Source organism: Vicugna pacos, chromosome 5 (genome assembly GCF_048564905.1).
Source record: "Vicugna pacos chromosome 5, VicPac4, whole genome shotgun sequence".
Classification (NCBI taxonomy): Eukaryota; Metazoa; Chordata; class Mammalia; order Artiodactyla; family Camelidae; genus Vicugna; species Vicugna pacos.
Genome location: NC_132991.1, coordinates 89,091,508 through 89,115,184, shown reverse-complemented (window position 1 = coordinate 89,115,184; position 23,677 = coordinate 89,091,508). Strand labels below are relative to the sequence as shown.

The 23,677-nt window shown below is 34.1% G+C and overlaps 1 protein-coding gene across 1 annotated transcript in view; it reads right to left on the bottom strand.

Annotated features, from left to right (window-relative positions):
* Positions 1 to 23,677, bottom strand: part of PSMD1 (proteasome 26S subunit, non-ATPase 1) — an 80,556-nt gene that overhangs the window by 13,057 nt on the left and 43,822 nt on the right. The window contains exons 17-19 of the mRNA XM_006207901.4: positions 15,246 to 15,360; positions 11,980 to 12,096; positions 4,275 to 4,377 (exon numbers count right to left, since the gene is read on the bottom strand). Coding sequence (XP_006207963.1) covers positions 4,275 to 4,377; positions 11,980 to 12,096; positions 15,246 to 15,360 — 335 coding nt within the window. The remainder of the gene's footprint in view (positions 1 to 4,274; positions 4,378 to 11,979; positions 12,097 to 15,245; positions 15,361 to 23,677) is intronic.

Below are 23,677 nucleotides of genomic sequence, written 5' to 3'. Positions count from 1 at the left end.
CAGCAAAGAGACAAGAGGTAGATACTGTTCGCTCAGTTTACTCTTTGTGCTCTAGTCATGTCTGAATGCAGGCAGGTCTAACATTAACTAGCTTTGTGGAAATGGACAAATCACTTAACCTCTTAAATTTTTTCTTCCCATTGACAAAATGAGAGTTCGAACTTGCGCATTTGAACTAGAGCACTGCCACTAACAAAAGAAAAATTTTAATATCCAATCCTTGATTCAACTGAAAAAAAATTTTTGAAGAAGCATAATATGCAAAACAATTAAATCAGAGCTAATTCTATTAAATCAGAAGAGATTTTGGGCGCAGAACCTGACCTGTTTACCTACCCCTTGCCACGTCTCCTAGACTATTCCTTGAGGGAGTGCAGAGAAACACAGCCGGAAAGCTAGTGAACGAGAGCTAAGATCCAAGCATCAATTAGACGCATCTTTACCCTTGTAAGGCTGAGATTTTAGAAGGCTTTAGGGGTTGCAAACTTGAATGCTTTTAGGAACTGGTGAGGTAAACAAACGAGAGAACTTGGACTGGAAGCAGTGGGTACTGAAGCAAACTGAAAAGTTCTTACCACAGTTAAAGAGGACATGTCACTAGGGATGGAGGCCCAGGGTCACTATGTAATTTTCTTTTTAAAAGCGCACTTGAATCTGGATTTTGCCCAAAATTTTGCTAGGCAGACAAAAACTGTGTTTAAGGCAGATATGGCCCATGGGCTGCTGTGTTGCAGCCTCTGTTCTATAGTAGCAGTGTTAGTGCTGGATTCCAGAACTTTGAGACACAAATCCTTTAGTTTATATAGTACAGCCTACAAAAATAGGGCTTCCCTGTACCCAGTCACCACCCTAATTTGAATTTCAATTCTGGATCTCCATTGCTTACATTTTACTTCTCTTCATCTCAGTATCTCACAGATGCCTTCAAATTTTCTTGGAGTCAGGAAGTACGTACTAACTTTACTAAACCAAAAAGCATTTTAATTTTTTATAAGAATCAGGGTTCTACTGTTCAACCAAATAATCTAGATTTTCTTAATACTCCACTACAGATACTTCGTTTAAGATTTTATCTAGAAAAAAAATCAGATATACTTTAACTTTGTTTTTCCAACGGGATGAGTTACATATATTTACTGTCTGCTTATATCCTTCCCTATTCTAACCCCCACAGTCACAGAACGCTTACTATATATTGAGAATTTTGAATAAAATACTGAAAAAGATTCCAAAGAACCTCCAATCTAGTGAAGACAGATAAATAATTAAAATAAAGCATACAAATATTATAATAGATATAAACCCAAGTACTAGTGGGAACACAGAGCTAACTAAGCATGGCCCACCTAACCTATGGAGTAGGCTGAATAGGGCAGAAGAGGGTGGGGAAGGCTTTCCTAGAGAATGTGATATTTGATTTAAGTTCTGAAGCTGAATTTCCTTTTATTTCAATATAAACTATCTTCTTCAGACTTAGAAACTAAAGTAGTTCTAACAGTCTGAGATTTAATATAAAATAAGGACAAGTTTATTCTATTGATAGTGTTTACACAGTTTTACAAACTTCAACCGTAAACCTGCTTAATCTTCAGCTTTTCTCCTTGAGGAAACCAAATCATGAGTAAGTTCTCATAAACTTCAACTTCACTCATTCCATTGAAGTTGCCCTCTCCAGATTTTCTCTACTACTTCTAACTTCTGAGAGATAAATTACAGGGCTAAAAATTTTTCTAAGCAGTTGCAGCACAGTTTTCTAGGAAGATAGCAAATTAGCAAATTGAAAAGGAGTAAGAGAATAACTTTATGCTCCTAAGAGTGAACTCGGCAGTACAGAACTTTTATGTACTAAGTAACACTAAAATACCTAAGGCAAAAATGACTATAAGTTAAAAAAAATAAATGAAAGAAGCATCAAAACTTGATTGGTTCATGACAGAGCAAACAGATACAAAAAAAGAGGTGGAAGGAGAGAGGGGCTCAAAGGGGAAGGAGAAGACAGAGGATTCCAAATAAAGATGGCAAAATAAAGCTAAAACAGAGAATTATCCTCCCCTAATTCTTAACAAATGACTCTAATTTAGTAAAAGCCAGCAAAAATTACAGTAGTACTGAATGAATGAGTAAAGGGTTGTACTTTAAAACCAAAACTTCAAAAAGTAGCACCTAAAAGAAAAAACAAAAGATTATGGAGTGGTAAAATGTTTCTTCTAAATCCTATTTAAAAAACAATTACCAAAAGTAGCCAACCTGAAAAGGTTCCATACTATATGGTTCCAACTACACAACAATTTTGAAAAAGAAAAAAACTAAAGCTATAAATACAGCAAAAAAAAAAAAACAAACAAAAAACAGTGATTGCTGGGGACTGTGGGGAGGGAGGAATGAAAAGGTAAAGCACAGAGGATTCTTACGGCAGTGAAACTATTCTGCATGATAATGTAAAGGTGGATACATGTCATTATGCATGTGTCAAAACTCATGGAGAATGAATCCAAATGTAAATGAAAGACTGACAAAATCCAGCCATTTAAGTGTCAAGTCATAGCACAGATATCTAGAAAAAGCAGCAGCAATAAAAGTAAACGGTGGTGAGCAGTGACTCTATTTAAATATGGAACTAAGACTAAACAGTGGGAATTATTATTTCACAAGAGAATGTAAATGTTATAAACCATGACAATGTAAACATAATATAAAAATATTGGAAGGTGACAAAGAATGAGAAGGGAGAAACTATGGCATGTCAATGTCTATATTGTTTATACCTGGGAGAATCAATGCCGAGAACTGAAATGGTTCACTTCATCTAAAATATCTATAGCATATTCCCCTTATTTATATACAGCTGCAAGGAACTATCTTTAATTAAAAGAGAGAGAAATTTAAAAACACTAAAAATTTAAGCAGAAAACGCTCAACTTCTTGGAAAATTAAAACAAATCCCACTAGAAAAATAGATTAAAAGAGAAGAGTATTTGCCTCAAAAATTTAGAAAACAGTATCAACATCCTAAAAAAGAAAAAAAAAGCAAATAAAAGATTTGAGCAAAAATAAAGAATTTAGGGGGAAAAAAGATTAGCAACAGCATATAAATAAATAAAAACAGAAATCTCTAGCAAATCTAATCAAGAAAAAGATAAAATAATCATATTCGAAAGAGACAGATTTTTTAAAAAAGCCATATACAGGAGAGTACCTAAAATTATAAAACAAGGATGCTGAAAACCTTGATATGATTAAAAAAATATTCTCAGCAGACAGAAAACCTAAGAGAGTAACAAAAAAACTTCAGATAGCAAAAAATTTCAGCTTCTTTTCCTGATCTCCTTCAACTAAAAATATAAACACATGTCTAGCTGACCAAGAAAAGAATGGCTGGAATAAAATAAGAATAAGGAATAAAATTTTTTATTAGAAGAAATCAATATAACTAATAAATTTAAGAAAAGCTCATCAATAATAGTACTATGAAAGCCTTGAGATACTATTTTTTAACCTTTCAAATTAGCAAAGATTAATAAAACAGATTATATTCTACACGGCTAGGGTACAGTTAGAAAAAGAATCAGATACTTGAATAGCGAAATAGTTACGTTCATTCCCTTCTACCCTATTGAGTCAGATATTGCCAAAAATAAGTTAGAGTCTGTTGAATGAATCCCCAGTCCAAGGTACTAAAGCACACCATTCTACCTTGTAAGGGCAGCCCATCTCTTCTGAAATAAACCATAGTGCAGTGGTGAAGGGTATGAATTCAGGAGCCAGTTGGTATAGTGTACTATGTGTTTACTGGGCAAATATTCCAGGCATCTTACTTTTAAATGATTTGGCTGCTAGGATTTGTCTAAAGCCTAATTTTTTCCTCAAAAAATTTCCAATGTCAATTTGTTTAAAATGGATATATACTAAGAAAATTAAAGGAAAAAAATAAGCCAATACTCATTGAACACTTAACTAAGTGACTGGGACTGTTTTAATTGCTTTACATGTATTTTTAATCCTCCCAACACTATGAGGTAGACTTTACAAGACAAGAAAACAGACATAAAGAGGGGAAATACAGTTAGTGCTGTAAAGGGACTGGAATTCAAACTCTAACAGTCTGTGCTCTTAACAACTCTACTGAATTATTTCTATGAACAGTAGGCTCCATATTTTCTCCAGGAATAATCAGCCCCAGACTCAATTTCTACTACGTCATATGATTAGAACAGATATTTCATCTGATTTAGTTTAAACAGATAAATAAATCTGGAAGATTTAAAAACGTTTACCTGCGTCCAGTATGCCCTGGGCCAGAATAGCGCCAAACTTGGCCATGACATCGTCATGTTTATCATTGATGACTTTGGAATACAGCTGCCTGAACTGATTCACCTGAAGGAACAAGAAAAAGAATTATAGTCTAATTCTATTCATTTGCTGTGTCATTTTAGAGCAGGGACTAGATTGCTCAAATGGTAATGAAACCTGAGTTCTGAATTTCACAACATTCAAAACAAGAGGGATCTGGACCAGATTTGAAGGCAGAATAAGTCCATGGTTGAAATCACGGGTGTCATGACTTTTCTGTTGTGGGAGGACCAGCTCTGTTTTCAATCACTGTTCCACAGTGGATGATTCAGACTCAGGGGAATGCTGAATGCGATTTCATACTGCACCACTGTTAGTCAGCAGGCTTACCAGTTCAAATGAACACTAAGGCTTTCATTGCACTGTGAATTACAGCTATTCTGCTTACCATCAACCTACAGACTTCCTAATGGGCACAGCCCTTCAATTCTACCTTAAAACAAACTTCACTACAGCTAGGTAATGTATATTTTGGATTAAGTACATTCACATATATGGTAAAGATTTTCATCATGCATACACGTTAATTTTTTGAGGATACATCACAACAATTACTCTTACCAAAAGAACACACCAAAATGGAATACATGCTGACTTATTTAAGGAGGAATTACTGGTAATTTTTGTCTGCTATTTTCTAAAATTAATATATATACTTTTATAATTAGAAAATAACATTTAAAAAATACATGTTCTTATCAAAATATCCATGATTCTTTTAAAATGGGGTGACAAAAAGGGAAATACTTTATGCTTCTTCCATGTCTTACACTATTGTTTTCCCACCAAGTGCTTTTCAAATGGCAGGCACCCAGAAAGAAGTCTGCTTGTTCAAGAAGTACATGATCATGGACCTCCCCAGATCAGCCCAAAGCAGAAAATACTGAATTTGAGTTTCCTCCTATAACGATCTTATCCATATCACGTATTCTTTCAGAATCTCCTCCCTTTCATTCATCTTGGTCTGGGAGGCCACACTGTGATAAAGTGCAGAGTAATATAGAATCAGACAATACTGGCTTATAAATTTCTCTTCTTTACTAAGCTCTCTGGGTAAATTACTCAGCTTTTCTGAGTCTCAGTTTCTTCATCTGTACAGAGATTATAGCACCTACCTTACATGACTGTTGTAAGATTATTTGAGGTAATATGTACATCATGTAATGTGTAAAAGGCATTTTATAGTTCAGTAAGCAAGGCTGTCTTACCATTCCAGAGCAGAATCCTACCAGTCCTCCCTGACTCCTATCTTTGCAACCTAAATACTGCTAACAAAATGGTATTTCTTAAAATGGTTCTCAGTTTTTATTCACAGGCAGCAATAGAATATGACAGGAAAAACAACTCTGAACTAACTCTGCCACTACCCAGCATGACTATTAGCAAGCCACTTACTTCTCTAGATCTTTCTTTCTCTAACTATAAAACCCAGCATGATGAGATCATCACAAAATTCCCTTCCAGTTTTAAAAATTCTAAGGTTTGATGCTTTCACTCTGGTTCAACAGGTCAAATTCCTTTGATTCTGAACTTATTTTGGATGAGCATCTACATCATCTTACATAGGATGGAAATTTTATGTGCTAGAGGTTTATGAAATATTTCATGAATTTATGAAAAAGAAACACTGGACAAAGCACTGTATGTACAATATAAGGAAGAATTTAAATATAAAATCACACCCAAAACAATAGGACAACATAATCTGAAAGACAGAAAAAAAAAAATCAATGCAAATATATAATAGGTGTATCCAATTAAAATTAAACAGACTAGTACTTTAAAAAGCTAGTTTTTATCATTAAAAAAATTTTTCCTCATGTTTTATTATTTATGCAGCAGAAACTTAACTCTCATTGTTATGATTCTTCATAAAGAATTATTATTTTAGTAGATTAGGATACTATCTTAAATTTGGAAGGCGACTTTGAGATCTTCTGGTCTACTCCCATTTCACAGATAAGAAAATGGACTCAAATCAATTTCTGGCTCAATTTCATTGTTATGAGTAGTATACCCCCCAACAAAAAACAAATTAGAATTTATAGGAGAAAAATCATATTAATTTCCCATTTTATATTATAATTTCACAGAAAAGACAATTAAATTTCAGACAGCACTGTGATCTATGTATTCTATTGTGCCTGATTATCTAAAACCTACGTTCTCCAAATTCCTGCATTTTAGACATTCACCATGTTTTTAACTCTATACACCTTGTATTGTTGGAAAAAAACAAAGCTGACTCTTAGATGTCATAGAGAAAAATAAAAGATGGAGAGAAGGGAATAAAGTTCCTTAAGAGTCATTTTTGTTGTTACTTATCATCTAGGTATGTCTCTTCCTTTCTATTTTTTTTTTCTATTTTTCTGGGATATGAAATGAAGTTGTACATCAGGAATTACTTCTGGAGTTTTTTTCTTTTCTCTTTCTATGACATTACAGTTGCTCTTATGATTTCTACTAGGTCTGTAATTCCTTCCATGAAATCCTTGAGGCCGGATGAACTTTGGAATTCAAAATTTAGAAAGCTAATATGGTGCATACACTACAAACTATGCAATACTCTCAGTGGAGTATGGGGGCAATATCTCATAATCAACCCAATTAATATTTCTGATGCAGCAAAATGACTGAATATTTACTACACAGGATAAAGGTTATACATGAATTCATACTGGGTCAGATTTTGCAGCCAAATGAGTCCTTAAAAAACAAACAGAACTCTTAGTTTTCAGAGCTTTTTGGATTTTGGAACTGCAGATAAAGGGCCACAGACTTATATAATTTAGCTGGGCTAGCTCCCATCTCTTTCTTTAGTTCTGACTTTTTTCCTATGCTCTCATTTTATCTCCAACTGACTTGCTATAATCTCAAACTCAACATGCCTAAAATGAAAATTATCTTTACTCTTTTTCAATAACCCAAAAGACATTTTTAGCTCCCTTCTCAATTTTACTAGTATTATTTTGTTCATGGTATTTGCTTGTAGCCTTTTCTTTATATTACCATCTTTAGTGCCCAAGTCCCTATCTTAAGGCAATAGTATGGTAACAAAGGTTACTATTTAGAAATGTGTTATGCTGTAAAATAAAACCTTATGTTATAAAATTCCATGCTGATTTATTTTAAAACTGCAAAAGCTCATCAAACTTAGCCAGATACGATTCTACTTCTAAAAAGGGTACATGTCAGTGCTGGGAGAAGTTTCCCTGTAGCAGGCCTTGGGCCAGATATTAGGCAAGGAGGAGCACCAGATCTTATTCTTACACTGCAGTATTTTTATGCGGTTCTACATATCATATTTGCTATATACATGTTCAAATAACTGCTAACAGTAGAGGTCATTTAATAAGAAAAACAAAGGATAGATCCTTCAAAGAGCAGAGTTGGGTTCTTGAGACAAAATAACTCCAAGGACCTATAAAAGAACAGTATTCTTGTTAAATGGTTCTGAATCTTTTTAATCACCCAGGGGTGTATGCATGATCCTGGGCCTATGTTTGTGAGAATGCATGAGTATGAAACTGGCAGAAGAAAAGCAAAGATGTACTGGAGTTAGTTAAACTAAGACCCAATGCGTAGAGCTTGGTGTAAAGATGGCATTCTGTAAATGGATGTGACACAGATCATGAAGGCATAAAAGAATACTTCCTTTGGAAATTTCCATCGTGAATCTCACAAAATATCTGAGAAATGTTCCTTTTGGATTCCTTTGAGGGGGGATACAGTCTTAATGACAACACTTCATCTTTGATTTCAAGGAGTTTTCACTTCATTTCATGGACTAGTTTGCAAACTTGTGTCTAGGACTACAGCCTTGAGAACATACTTTTCTTCAAGCTTATTAACAGCTGTTTCTTTTCAGCAAAATGTCACATACCATCCCAAAAGAGTATCAATGTTGTCTTCTTAGCAATTATTAGATAAAAGAGAGATGATATAAACTAGAGTATACAAAGCTCTTGATTACATGCGTGAGAGCAGAAAACAAAGAAACAGAACTTAAAGAATTCATGAACTGAGTAACAACTGCACTCTTAACATTTGTCATATACAGTTTTGCTTTTGTAGTTAGTGGGGTACATGTTTAACTTTCTGCACTGAGTTTGTATCAATGGCAAAGGCTACCAGCTGTAACTGCATTTCAACATTCCTAATCAGTACCCAAGATTTTGCTACCATGTGAAGATGAAAGTGTACCCCAAATAGTCATATTGGCTAAGACCTGGTTCAACAATATTTTATAAAATGATTCCAAAATACTAATTGGTTAAGTTGCTGTATTTTTTCACTTTTTCTAAATATGAAAAAGTTTTATTTATTTATTGGAATAAAAAGTTGAAGGCTTTTTGAAACTACACAGCTTACCCTAACCCTAACCCCATCCCTGTTTCAAAGTACTCTGCCATTGTTGGTACAGAACTTACGGTTGTCAAATCAATGAAATCCTGTAGCAGAGGATGGGAAGATGGCAAAACATGTGTCAGTTCACAATACGTATAACATGAAAGCAACATATGAGGTCAAAGTGAATAAACTTCTATATATCACTGTTAGGGGAGGTGCATTCCACAGCAAAACTTCCTTCTTTAATGACGTTACTCAGTTGGATAACCTCCAGCTGATAAAGCTCAACAGAAGATCAAAAGCAGAAATAAAAGATGTGAAAGCTACTCATACTAAAACTGCTCTACTTAAGAACAAAAAGCAAAGAAATGAGATCTGTTTGAAAAGATGTTTATGTCCTAGAAGATATAAAATATTTAGTAATGTATTACTAAAACAAGATGAGAAGTCTGATTCTATTTTTGAAATCATCCAATTTTTAGAAGTCTTAAAAAAGGATTCTGACAAAGAGAGAAGGACTAGATAAAAACAACAAAAACCAAAATGATAGCAACTGCTCAGAAACTGAAATCTATTAAACAAAGTTTCACAGAATAATCAAGGAGTTAAAAAAAATTTTTCTTCTCCACGCCATCCTCCCCACCCCCCATCAATCTACTTTGCTGCAAATGAGGGTGTTCTACATCTGTTTGAAGAGGCAGAAGACAGTAAGCCAATGTTTTTTTTTTGTTGTTGTTGTCAATTCTTTGACTGCTTCTTATACAGGAGCAGAATTAAATAATTCAAGAATTATTATAAAAGATCTGAAATTACTGCATAAGCTATATACATTTATTTAATATGTCAAACATGGTCATTTTTAGTATATGTAAATTACAAGATCTAAGCATTTTCTGCTTCTCAACAAAATGAGTTCTGGCTAAGGTGCCAAGATGTATTAGATATCAAATTCTAAAATGGGGTCTGAGAGATTGTCATGAGGGAATTTTAAAACAGATGCCTCAAAATCTGTACGGAGTCATCCACATGGTATATATGAGGACTGGACTGTAGAAGGATATGTGAAGAGGATTTCTATGGGGAAAGCTGGGCTTTCCTCCTAGCTCCAAACCTAGAGATGGGCTTCACAGAGGCCACTTGTGAGCTTAATATGATAAAACGGTCACTGCACTGATTGATATCTTACACAAAACGTAAAAGGCGTAAGCTATTGACAAAGGCACAAGCAATGAGAGAGGGAGGGAGAGAAGAGAGACAAGGAGAGGAAGAGGGAGAGGCAGGCAAAGCTGCACTGAGAGCCTATCATAAGCTCCCCCGACCAGAAGGGCGAAAGTAGCAAGAGTGTTTGTCAGTGAAAGATGTGTGTCAGCCAAGAAACCTCCCTGTAGCCACCTGAAACCCTGCTCAAGGGATCTCCCACGAGGGCAGTGACATTCTAACTGAATCTGGATGTACTCATTTCTAAACTGAGATTGTATATACTATATAAAGTAACTATGTGAATTTTTATTGCCTCAGAAGGATGGATCAAAAAAGGCATGGATCACTGAGTTTATATTCCATATCAGAGGAACAAGTTACCTCACTGAATAAATTTTAAAAGGATAGTAGGAGGCTTCATCGTTTGCAAAAATGTTCTCCCATTCCGTAGGTTGTCGTTTTGTTTTACTTTTGGTTTCTTTTCCTTTGCTGTGTAGAAGCTTGTAAGTTTAATTAGGTCCCATTTGTTTATTCTTCTTTTATTTCTATTGCTTGGGTAGACTGCCCTAGGAGAACATTTTTGAGATGTATGTGAGATAATGTTTTGTATATATTTTCTCCTAGGAGGTTTATTGTATCTTGTCTTATGTTTAAGTCTTTGATCCATTTTGAGTTTATTTTTGTGTATGGTGTAAGGGAGTGTTCTAGCTCCATTGATTTACATGCTGCTGTCCAGTTTCTCCAACACCATTTGCTAAAGAGAAACCGACAAAGGCTTGATCTCCAGAATATATAAGCAGCTCATGCAACATAATAAGAAAAAAACAACAACCCAATCCAAAAATGGGCAGAAACAAGCAATTCTCCAAGGAAGATATACAAATGATCAAAAGGCACATGAAAAAATGCTCAATATCACTAATGATCAGAGAAATGCAAATCAAAACTATGATGAGGTATCTATCACCTCACACCAGTCAGAATGGCCATCATTCAAAAGTTCACAAATGACAAATGCTAGAGAGGCTGTGGAGAAAAGGGAACCCTCCTACACTGCTGGTGGGAATGCAGGTTGGTGTAGCCACTGTGGAAAACAGTATGGAGATTCCTCAAAAGACTAGGAACAGACTTACTATATGACCCAGGAATTCCGCTTCTGGGCATATATCCAGAAGGAACCCTATTTCAAAATAACACCTGCACCCCAATGTTCATAGAAGCACTATTTACGATAGCCAAGACATGGAAACAGCCTAAATGTCCATCAACAGATGACTGGATAAAGATGTGGCATATTTATACAATGGAATACTATTCAGCCATAAATAACAACAACATAATGCCATTTGCAGCACCATAGATGTCCCTGGAGAATGTCATTCTAAGTGAAGCAAGCCAGAAAGAGAAAGAAAAATACCATATGAGATAGCTCATATGCGGAATCTAAAAAAAAAACAAAACACATAAATACAAAACAGAAACAGACTCATAGACATAGAATACAAACTTGTGTTTGCCAAGGGGGCAGGGGGTGGGAAGGGACAGACTGGGATTTCAAAATTTGTAGATACTGACAGGCATATGCAGAATAAACAAGATTATACTGTATAGCACAGGGAAATAGATACAAGATCTTGTGGTAGCTCACAGAGAAAAAAAAATGTGGCAATGAATATATGTATGTTCATGTATAACTGAAAAATTGTGCTCTACACTGGAATTTGACACAACATTGTAAAATGAATATAACTCAATAAAAAAGTGTTAAAAAAAGTTTAGACAGGAAAAAAAGGATAGTAGGAGACAATTAAAGCTGATTTTGATGATTTCATCAACTCATGAGTTCTAATTTTTCAAGAATGGCTCTACAGCTGAATTAACAAAGTGACCACAGACCTATAGAAAAATGAATTCAAAGAGTGTTATATATTTAAAATTTTCCCCTTCTCCTACCTCTTTACTTCCTGTGAGTTCAGTGTTCACCATATTTGAGGTAAACATGTCCTCAAAAGAAGATAAGCTACTAAAGAAAAGCCTGAACCAGCTTTCTTCTGGAGAATTTTTTTGTTTGCTCACCTTTGGACAAGTGATTTCAGTCTGCTGGATCATGATAAGAGCCGAAGCTATGAGAGCTCCTTGTCTCACATAGTTGACAGGGTCATTTGTCATTGGTTCTAGCAAATTAATTGCTTCCTGAAAGCATCAAAAAAAACCTTTTAATAAAGTTCATACAGATGAAATTTCAGATTAGTTACTATCATTTAAAGCCAGTATTTTCATCTAACATTATAATTACAAGTTAATTTAAGACTACTTGGATGCAATAGCTCAGAACTGAGTATGCTTTATGTTTCAACATTATTGATGTCATGCAAAAAAGAAGCTTGTAGAACACAAACGCTCCTTTCTTGGGGTAAAAGAGGTCAAAAACAAAGTAAGAAAAAAAATGAGATTAATGTTTGATAACCACCTATTATTTTCCAGGTGCAGTGGGAGGTATTTTATATATGTTATCCATATAATCCTCTTAATCCTAAAACAACACAAAACAATCTTTATAAAAAAAAAAAAAGTAAGAGAAAGGTAGACTGCCAAAATCACATAAATGTAGCAAACTCAGGCCAGTCTAACTCCAAGTATTCAACTTCCTTCAAACACTAGGGTAAGATAATGTCTTAGATGATTTTACAAAACTAAATTTAAAAAATTAAATAAATCAAATGTAAATTGAAACAAAAAACAAAGAGAAACAAAAACTCCCAAAACAAAAGGGAAGATTTTACTTGCTAGTACGATGGCAAAACAAATTAAATCAAAGAGAGCTAGAACTGATACCATGGTTACACTTCAAAAGACCACAAGTGTTGGGATTTCCAAAATGTTTACCAGGATTTCCCGAATATCACATTCTTTAGAGTAGCAGTTCAACGAAAATAGGATTCCTTGGTTAAACAAGTTCGGGAGTTCCTATATACTACATATCACCTCTTCTTGCAGATTCAAAACTTTATATAGCATATTGAGGGCCCCAGGAATGTATGTATCACAACAAAAGCTCCAGGAAGCCTTATTAAAGAAACCACTGGAACTTTGTATATCCCAGCATTTGCCCATTACATCTGACCAAGAACTCTTCTGCCCCATATAACTTCTATTAATACCCTGCAGGATATTTGTTCAGTACCCTTACGAGGTTGTTAGGTAGGTATAAATCTGGAGCAACAGAGCAATGAGCCAACATGATTATCAAACTTACTTTAGTACAGTATGTCATTTCTCAAATATCCTTTGTTCCAAGGCCAAGTAAAGGAAGAATAAATTGAATCTTTTTTTTTGGGGGGGGGATGACTATGGATTTCCTTACATGTCAATTTATTTATTTATCTAAAAAATCAGAGTTATTAACAGATAATACACATACCAGATAAGTATATTCTTTCTTTCCACTTCTCTGAAAATGTAGTGCCATTGTTTAGAAGAGTAAGTTTCTCAAGCATTATTCATATATTGCCAATATTGTTTATAAAGTAGTCATGATAAAAATATAACAAAATTTCCAACTTATAAATTAAAAGACACCAACTTGGCTTTTGAGGTATGTGGTATAACTTCAAAGACATATTTTAGAATAAATAGGTGCTTCTGGTTTTTAAGAAACAAAAATAATAAAGCACCAAACTTCAGACAGATAGGTATTGATATGTAAATCATACAAACTATCTAGAAATAAAGCAGACTTGTTTAGCATGAGTAATGAAAATTTTCATTGAATTAACGTGTCAGATGCTGTGTCTCAAAGAACATTTGCTCCTAGATACCATATTAAGTTTAGAATAATCTGGAAAGAAAAAAATCTAATTTACATTTAACTTATGAGGCCTGCCTGACATGAATGTCTACTAAAGACCTGAGGGAGAAAATACTCAGTTAAACATCCAACTATATTATTTTTCCTTTGTTTATAGAGCAGATGTGTCCCAGAAAAAAATGCAGGCCAATTTCTATAAATTGCATATTATACACATAATGACTTTCCTAATAAAACTTGATACATTCTCACATAGAAATTCTCCTCTAAAAGAAATGAAAGCATTTAAAAAACAAAATTGTGAGGGCAGAGACCATGTCCAACTTGTTCACCATCATATCCTTAAAATGATCTTCCCTCCATCATTCATTTGGCAAATATTTACTGAAAACCTACAGTGCCAGGTCTTTAGCATTCTGTTCTCAGTGATCTTACATTTCAGTGGAGAGGAGACAGACAATAAATAAATAAATAGGTGTAAAAATATGTCAGGTGGTGATAAGTGATCTGAAGAAAAATAAAGCAGGGTAAGGGGACAGAATGAGAATACTGAAAGGGTATATGTTTCTCTATAAAGTTTTATACAATTCTTACCATGTATAGTGAAAATGCCTATTTTAATTCCTAGCTTAAATAATATTTTATGTGACTAGAAAAGTTATTTGTATCCAAGAATACCCTTTATTAGAGAAAAAGTCAAGCAAGTTAAAATTTAATTCCTGGCATCAATCAATAAATAATTATACTTTGTTTTATTTTAGTTTGGAAAAGAGATGATTAAAAAAGTGGCTCCTTTCTGATGTAAAGACATTGGGAACATAATCATATTCTTATTTCTCTTCCCCTCCCCCGACACACACATACACGCCTGTGTACTGCTAAAAGAAGTCGCCCTTTGGGGAGCTGGCCAAGGTGTGGTCATGTGCGCTATGAAAGGCAAAATGTCATTGCCATGATTCAAGGATACTTGTTATTACATTAGTGCATATCTTTATGAATCTCATGATGAAATCATCAGCGTGCCTACCCCAACTCTTTATCACTTTTGAAGGCTTAACAAATACCAGGTTATCTGTTACGTTCATGAGGATAAAACAGGCAAACTGCAGCTAAGTATAAGCTTAAAACAAACAAAAAAAATCAAACTGAGTTGACTGTGGTGGCCTCAATAAGAACTTTACTTTCCACAATACTAATTACACAAAGTAAACATGTAAAATAACCATGTAAAATGACCATAGTTCTCCAAAGAAAAAAATACTTTTTCTTCTTTTTGAAGACATCAGTGCTTTCAAAAAGAAATTCAACAGCATCGTTTTCATTATAGCCACCCATGTAATGTGGTGGTTTGTTCTTCAACAGCTTTGAGCGATCTGGCATAGTAAAGTGAGGAAGTTCTGGGAAGCTGGTGAGGCAAGTCAAGTCTTACAGATCACACCACACTTGTATTTTTACAGCTGTTACATAAACTTTTCTGCTCGGGAGAACAGTCTGGCGCCAGGAAAGAACTGACCCCACTGGCTTTGGGCTTTACCTTGTTTCCTGTACCAGCACAGCAGATGCCCAGGGCCATTGCAGCTCCATAACGAACGTGAGGATTGTAACTCTCTGACAACAACGAAACAACGCTGGGGCACTGTTCAGGGGTCCTGATAAGAAATAGAGAAAGTGAAGACAGTGTTGTAGATAATATATTTAAGTCAAGATGGAAGAATTTTAACCAATTTTTTCAGAAGTTGGGAACACCAGTTGTATTTAACACAGAAGCTGCAGAATTTAAAAAATCTCCCACAGAATTCTGATTATTGACCTTATAAATCTATCTTCAATATTCGGAGAATATATGTAAAGAAAGAGGACTATATCAGTAATCCCTCATCCACAGCTCTGCACCACAGCATTACAGTCATTCCCTCGTGTCTCATCCACAGTGGGGAATAGCTGTGGGGGTACTAGGGGCGAACACTAATCTATATCCATTCTTCTAACTCCTGCTTACTCTGTGTTTTGTTTCAGAAGATGAAAAGTCACTTATAGAGACTCCAAGATGTTTCCAAAGCTGCAGGAAAGATTTAAATCTCTCAGTGTTACTCTGATTGAATATTAAATTGGTAAACAAGACTTGGTAATGAGAAAATTCTGGTTTTCTTTTGTCTTCAGCAATTATTTTTGTGTTGATAAGAATAGAGAAATCCTCTTCATATTTGCAGCAAATACAAAAAAAAAGACGCCAACCTTGACTAATGAAGTACTTGAGCTCACCTCTGAAAGACTACTGTTACGGTGGTTACCCTTGAGGGGCAGCAGGATGGGGGCAGTGACTAGAAGAGCGTATAAGGGGAGTTTCTGGGAGGTTGATACTGATGTTGAACTAGGTGCTGGTTACACAGTTGTGTTGTGAAAATTCATCAAGTTGTAGGCCAATTATGTGTATGTTTTTGGATGTATATTACATTTCGATAACACCTTTTTAAAAAGACTACTCATGTATTATGTTTCAACAGAAAGTTAAAAAAAGGACCCTGTTGTGAATGAAAGCAGTTATTACTTATAGATCAATTCAAATCTATAATTCTATGTTGAAACTGCCCTCTAGTCTCAACTCTAGTAAATGGTAAATTCAAATTTCAAATGGAGTAGAGTCAAGTTTATGAAAACTGTTTATAAAGGTGAAATTTGGGGGGAGAGGCAAGACAGGGATAGGAGATTAAGAGGTATGTATAAAATAAGTAAGCTATGAGGATATGTTATATAACACAGGGAATATAGTCAATTATTTTATAATAACTATAAATGGAATATATCCTTTAAAAATTGTGAATCACGATGTTGTACACCTGAAACTTATATAATATTGCACATCAACTATACCTCAAAAAAAGGTGCAATTTTGCTGTAAAAGAAGGTTGGATTATTTCCTCTTATAACAGAATCCATCACTCCTTGAAAATGTTCTTAGTTTGAGAAAGCTTCCTAGTATGAATAATTTGAAATAATTGGAATAATCAGGAAATAATACAAATGACAACAATCTGGGAAAACAGTTTGATGGTGTAAAGAAAGCAATGTCCTAGGAAACAGAAGACATGGGTTTTAGTCTTAGTTCTGTTAATTTCTTAGTAAGTGACATTAGGCAAGTCATTTATATTTTCTTTTCTGTAATTAGAGATAACGTTCTTAACTATAATGCAGGAATAATATAAAAACAAAGAAGCAAATAACTTGAAAATATGGTAATAACACATATGCTTTCAGTTAAGGAATACTGAGATAAATAATAAGAAGTTATATAAGAGGAAGCCATAAAGTAAAAAACCCATGTTCTGGTTCCTGTTTTGTCTCTAAATAGCTGAGATAATTTTAGACAAAGTTCAATTAATCATACACTCTGGGGTCCTTTTCCACATCTGAACAAAGGAATTGGACTAGAAATTCCATAAGGTCTGTTCCACTCTACAATTCTATGGCTTTTAAAAAGTCCCTTCATAGAATTAAGAACTCATATTTTCATTAAGTAAGTGCCACAGCATTAACATGACACAGGAATTAAGAATATTCCCTCTGTTTATTCCCTTGTATTCCCTACCAAAAGGCTCCAAATAATCTGAGCAGCATTCTGAATTTTAAAATGCCTACTGAACACCCGTAACTAAATACACCATAGACACCTCCATCAATATACAGAAAGAGGAATAAAGGGCACCCTTTCCCTAAACTGTTTCTTCTCTCACTATAACCATCTACACAACCAGGAAACTCAACATTTTAATCATTCTATCCTTTCATTCCCCATATCTGATCTGCCATGTCAAATGAAACCCTTAAATCTTGTTTCTGTTTCCACTGCCTGTTTCAGGCACCGATCATCTCTTACTTAAAACAATACAGTGATTCCTTAAATGACGCTCTGCTTCCTTTCCCTCTCATCTTTAATATGTTGTAATGGAGAGAACATGGGCTTGGAATCAGAAAGACCTGGATTCCAATTCTAGTACAGCCATTTATTAATTGAATGGCAATCGCTAAGTCTCTCTAAGCCTTAATTGCTTTCCGTTTCAATTCATGCTGGGGAGGAGAGTTAGTGGTGTGGTAGAATAGAATACTATACTAATTACTAAAATCTAGATGCATAATCAGAAATGCCTTTGAGTCACAACCAGGAATTCGGTTACTAGTATGCTGTAGTTGGGCTCTAATTTTTTAAAAAGGCAACACTCAGAAGTTCATTCAAAACAATAGAAAACAAGTTGGATATTAAACCTAGAAAGCTGGTTATATCCAGGGTTCTGACTTTCAGATTTTCTCATCAACTTTTTAGGGAGCTAATGGCACAGAGAACACTTTACCCACCCAGCCCCTCACCTGCAGCATTCCAAGGAAAACTGACTCACAGCAAAGTACTTACCCTAAATATATCTTAAAACTTCATTTATCTTATGATCCCCAACTTGTTAAAAAAAAGTATTATACTTAGAAAAGGGCATTAACAATTTCATGAGGTTTAGAAAAAATTTTGCCTAAGAACATAAATACAGAGCTTTTCCTGAGAGCCTAATGCAGAGAGCTTTACCTAGTTGATTACCATAAAGACTGAAATAGGTTGTGAGGGCTATAAACTCAAAAGCACATAAAGAATTCTTTTAAACTTCTCAGGCTAATAACAGGACCAACTCTGACACATTCTTCAGAGGATTTGTTAAGACAAGGAATGACAAATTCTTTAATAAATTAGCTTAGACGTGCAACCTCTTCAAGAGTACAATAAAATCATAATAGTCTATGTTTATTTCAATTTTTCAACAGGCGGCTATAAAAGGACAAAACAATCTAAGCAATGACTGGAATGCAGACATACACTGAAAGCAAAACTTCCTTACATTAATCTTTACCCAAACACATATATACATGTATGTATATATAAAAATTTAACAAGTTAATAAATGAATAAATGATAAAATTATACGATCACCATTTTGCAACTTAGAATGAATTAATGGACCTCAGCTTCATTGTCAATGACTGCTAACATCATGAAAAGAGAAACAATTGGACCTTATACCTTATGTGCACTGCCAACCCCTCCTTAAAAACAAAAGAGTGAAAAATTGAACTTGAATGTGATCAAGCTTCTAGATCTAACTATCAATTTACACGAACTATAGAAGACCAAAAAAATACATTATATTCCATATAGGGGCGCTGTCAGCAAAATCCATACTGTGGGAAATTTGACAGTAATAATGACCTGGTATCTTCAACAAACAAGCAGCAAGGAGGGGGGAAAAAAGAGGCAAGGCAAGAGACAGAGAAAGAATATACAAATTAACAGAAAATACACCAACTCTTTAATAACAGTGCATAAGGCTTTCTTTCAGTTGTTTTAGATAATTCTGACATTCTTTAAATCTTTCTTTTTTTTGACATTCTTTAAATCTTTGCTTTTCTATGTAAACATTTATCTCTTAAGATAATATCACAAAATAATTCCCATTATTTTGTTATAAATGGATCAGCAGCAACCCTTGGATCAGCATTTATAACCAAGTATTTACATGACTGATCCCTGAGTAGCAATAAAAGTTTATCTCTATGTCTCCATAAACATAGTTAGAAAAATTAATGTCTAGAAATGGTCAAGTCATAGGAAAAACAGTAGATTTTGTTTTATTGGATGCGGACAGAGAGCAAGGAATTCAATACTTGAGAAACCATTTGATTAGCATAGAACGTGTTACCTATGACTTAACTTTACCTCATACTTACATTTTGGTATGTTTAAAGTATATTTACTCAGACAATTACAAATTTGCTAGCTGCATCTGTTTTCAACAATGGAGCTACATGTTGTGGAATTCTAACAACTTTTCTTACTCTATTTTTTGGCTACTTTATAAAAATTTAAAAAGTGAATGCCATTAGAGATTAAAAGAGTGGGAGATATTTCTTTTTTTAAAAGTTATTTTACTAGACTTCAGAAAACTAAAAATTATTATAGTTTTAGACAAGCTTTTGGCATATCTCCAAACAGATTAATTTCTTTCAGGTGCTGCTGAAATGGAGTGAAAACAGCTCAGAGAGGTGAGAAGAAAGTAGATTCATAAGATTTATATAAAGAAATTACCAATTCACCATAATAAGAAACATGGTTCTTAAAAATCTCAGATTGCATTCCGGGATCTAGAGAAATCTGTAACATTAAAAAAGTTATAGTATTATTAGTGTGTTTCCCTCTGCCTTTTAAATCAGCAAACCAAGAAATGAAATTCACTAGAGGGGGCTCAACAGCAGAATTTGAGCAGGCAGAAAAAAGAACCAAGTAAGGTTAATTGATAATATTAAGTTAGGTTAATTGAGAATTGATGTTAGGTAAGTTGAGATTATCCAGTCTGAGGAGCAGAAAAAGAATGAGGAAAAATGAACAGAGCCTAAGAAATCTGTAGGCATCCACAAATCATACCAGCATATGTATAATGCGAGTCCTAATGGGAAAAGAGAAGAAGGCCTAAAAGAACATTTGAAGAAATAATGGCCAAAAATTTCCCAAATTTTGATGAAAGACTAGAAACTCAACAAATTTTAAGCAGGATAAACTCAGAGATCAGTGAACAAAAAGACAAAGATTACATTCCAGTAGGAGACAAATAATAAATAATAAAGTAAGTAAAATGGTGAAGTTCTAAGGAGAACAAAAAAAGTAATTCAATGTAAGGGGTACTGGAAGAGCCAGAAGAAGAGGCCATTTTGCAGTATTCATTAGCATAGTCAGGGCAGGCTTCAATGATAAGGTGATATTTAAGTAAAGACAAGAAGGCAAGGAGGAAGTGAGTCAAGCGGCTAGGGGGAGGAGGAGTGTATTTGGTTGAGGAAACAGCTCATTCAAAAGCCCTGTTGTGGAATGATGCTCAGCATATTTGAGGAACAGCAAAGAGGCCAACAGTTTGAGTGTAGTGACAAGGGGAAGAGTAGTTGAAAACAGGATCAGATTATTCAGGATTTATAGGAACTTTGGCTTTTACTATGAGTGAAATGAAGGGCAATCAGGATTCTAAGCAAAGGAATGATATGATCTGACTGGCTTAAAAGTGGTCATTTTGGCTGCTCCATTGAGAGCAGAGCACAAAGGCAGAAGAAAGAAGACCAGAGGCTACCCAGTCAACAGTACTGAATATTGCACAAAATCAACAACTAGTGTTAATCAGTGACGTTCTAAGACTTATATTAGTAGAGTGCTGGGGATAAAAATCTGATTACAAGAGTTATAGACTGGGTGGGTGGTAAGAAGGGAAAAGGATAGGCAATTCTCTAAAAAAGTCTGATGAGGAACGAAAGAAACTTAAGGGATAAAGAAAGGTTTCATTTTTCATTAACTGGAAACCTGAGCATTTCTGCAAGAAAGAAGTTAAAGCTGAGGAAATGAATATTCAAGGCATGTACTCTATGTGTGAAAAAGAAAATACTTTATTCAGCTAGACTGCAAAGAATATCACGAAGTGTTGGAATCAAGAACTTGAGTAAAAGTTAGTCGTGGAAAAGAGGAATGACAGTATGACCCCAAAGGATAGGATGGATGAAAATAAAGGCATCTTGAGAAGAAGCTGAAAGGTCACAAAGCTTTCAGATTGGACTAAGTCTTTCATTAAAATAAGCAGTAAATTCAGTCATCAGGGGAGAATGAACAAAAGAGTCTAAGGAGAACAGATTAAGTTTGAAATAGCTATTCTTACCCAAGTTTCAGCTCTCCCGCTGATGTAATCAAAGAGAATGATCAAGAAAGGAATGGAAAAAAAAGCCAAGAAATATTTGAGCTGTGCTGTGGGCCCTGGTGAAGTGAGCTAGTCTTAGCTCTGCCATATCTATATTATAATTTTCAGTATACTCATTTGTATCCCCCATAAGACTATAAATTACATAAAGGCACAATATGTTTATCCTGCTCATCAATGTAACTCCACAAGCAAACAGAACTCAATGAATACTTCTCAAATGAATGAATATGTAATGGACACAATCCACATACTGTTAAAAATCCCTTAATGTGTTAGTGTTTGATAGATACTATGACTGAGAGGTAAAAAAAAAAATCTTTGGCTGATATTTAAGTTGTCTTTCTAACCCTATAAAAGAAACTAGACTGCTTCCTTAAATTAAAGATAGAATTTGTTTAATAAATTAAAAGGCATCAGAGATAAAATTCAGTATTTTAGAAAAAATGCACAAATTAGGTTTCTTGGTTATGGTAAGATTAGAGTTTGAGTCTGACCTTTAAGCTACTTTAGTAAGAATTAATTAATCTGGAGTTCTTGGTAAATGAAGTATTTTACAAAAATGAAGCTTCCAGATATTTGAAATCTTATTCTACCATTTAGAATCATAGTTTTATATTTTTCACCATTTTGGATAGAAATTAAAAAAATGTTTTTCACATTTTTCTGCCATCTAAAACAGAGCTGAATAAAGATAATTTAACCTCTACTTAAGTAGGTGGAAGTCATCACTATGATATCAATCATTATACCACATACGAGTTGTACAGGGTTGAGTTATATAAGAGCTACAAGTCTGTTCTTTTTTTTTTTAATTGAAGTATAGCTGATTTACAATGTTGGGATGACTTCTGGTGTATACAAGTCTCTATTCTGAGTAGACCTACACACTTACAGTTTTTAATTCCTATTTTTTCAGTTGGCCCTGTTTGCTATTACCAAAATGTGTGTTCACCTTTAATTTGTTACCCTGCTCTGGAGTAGGGAGGGAAATGTGTTTGCTAAAACTGTCTCAAGAGTGAATTTATCACTGAATATTCTTTTGGACTATTCAGATTTACCACCATGTGCAAATGTTTATCTTCATTAAAGATGGGGGATAGAAAAGTTTTTGTAAATGTGTTTTCAGAGTAAAAAGATTTGGAGCGGGGCCTTCTACCTAACATGCATGATGTTTTAGAGCACAAATTTAGTTATTTGCCAAATGAGAGATTCATCTACCCTTTTATTTATTATTATTTTACTTTCTCTCTGATTATCAATTACACTAATAACTCAAGGGTGCCAAATAAGTAGTTGTTATAACTAGTTACATTCCTTAGCCATAAACTAAAAATATAAAAATAAAATAAAAAACTTCCAAGAACAAGTTTTAATTATTTTTTTAATTATTTTAGTTAAGGTCTTTTTTTTTTTTAAAGTGAGTGAATGTGGATAAGAAGGGTTAGTATTGATAAAGTATTGTAATAATAATAATGGTTGGTATTTTTACAATATACTCAATGAATATTTAAAGAAATGTATCTATAAATACAAGTCAATGAAGGTTTATTTCATGCAAGTCTTTTCGTTGAATATAATGGTGCTATTTTCAATCTGACATTACTTGTTTTGCAGACACCTATCTGCCTGCACTAGCACAGAAGCCAAATTGTGGATCAGAATAAAGCAGTATTTTAAGGTATTCCCATACTCCTGAAGAAATTCTGGCACATTACAATCTATCTGATTGTTCTTGAGGATTACTTTATTTGTTTTCACCCCAAATTCTTAGCAAATATTTTTTCTAAAATATTGTATTTTGAGTTAAAATAAAGCAGTAAATACTGAATAAAATCTGAAGTGCTCAGTAGAACTGAAATGAACAAAATATTTTCCAATAACTTTCACACAAGCTAAGAAATATAAATTTGAAATAGAAGAGGGGTACAGATGCTCTTGTTTATGTAGAAGTAATTAAACAATTTAACAATATGAATGATCTATGATGATCTTTTAAAAGGAAACCTTGAAAATGCTTAAGTTCTAATACTAAGCCAGTCCTACAGTTTAAAGAAAACTTAGCTTAGTTAAGATTTTTACACTAATTTTCAGAAATAAGGCAGAAATATATTTTTATTACGTATCGTAACTTTCCCCAATTTATCTGTGGAAAGAAAAAACTGCCAGTGAAACAATTCCCAAATCCAGAGGTCATCTTTTT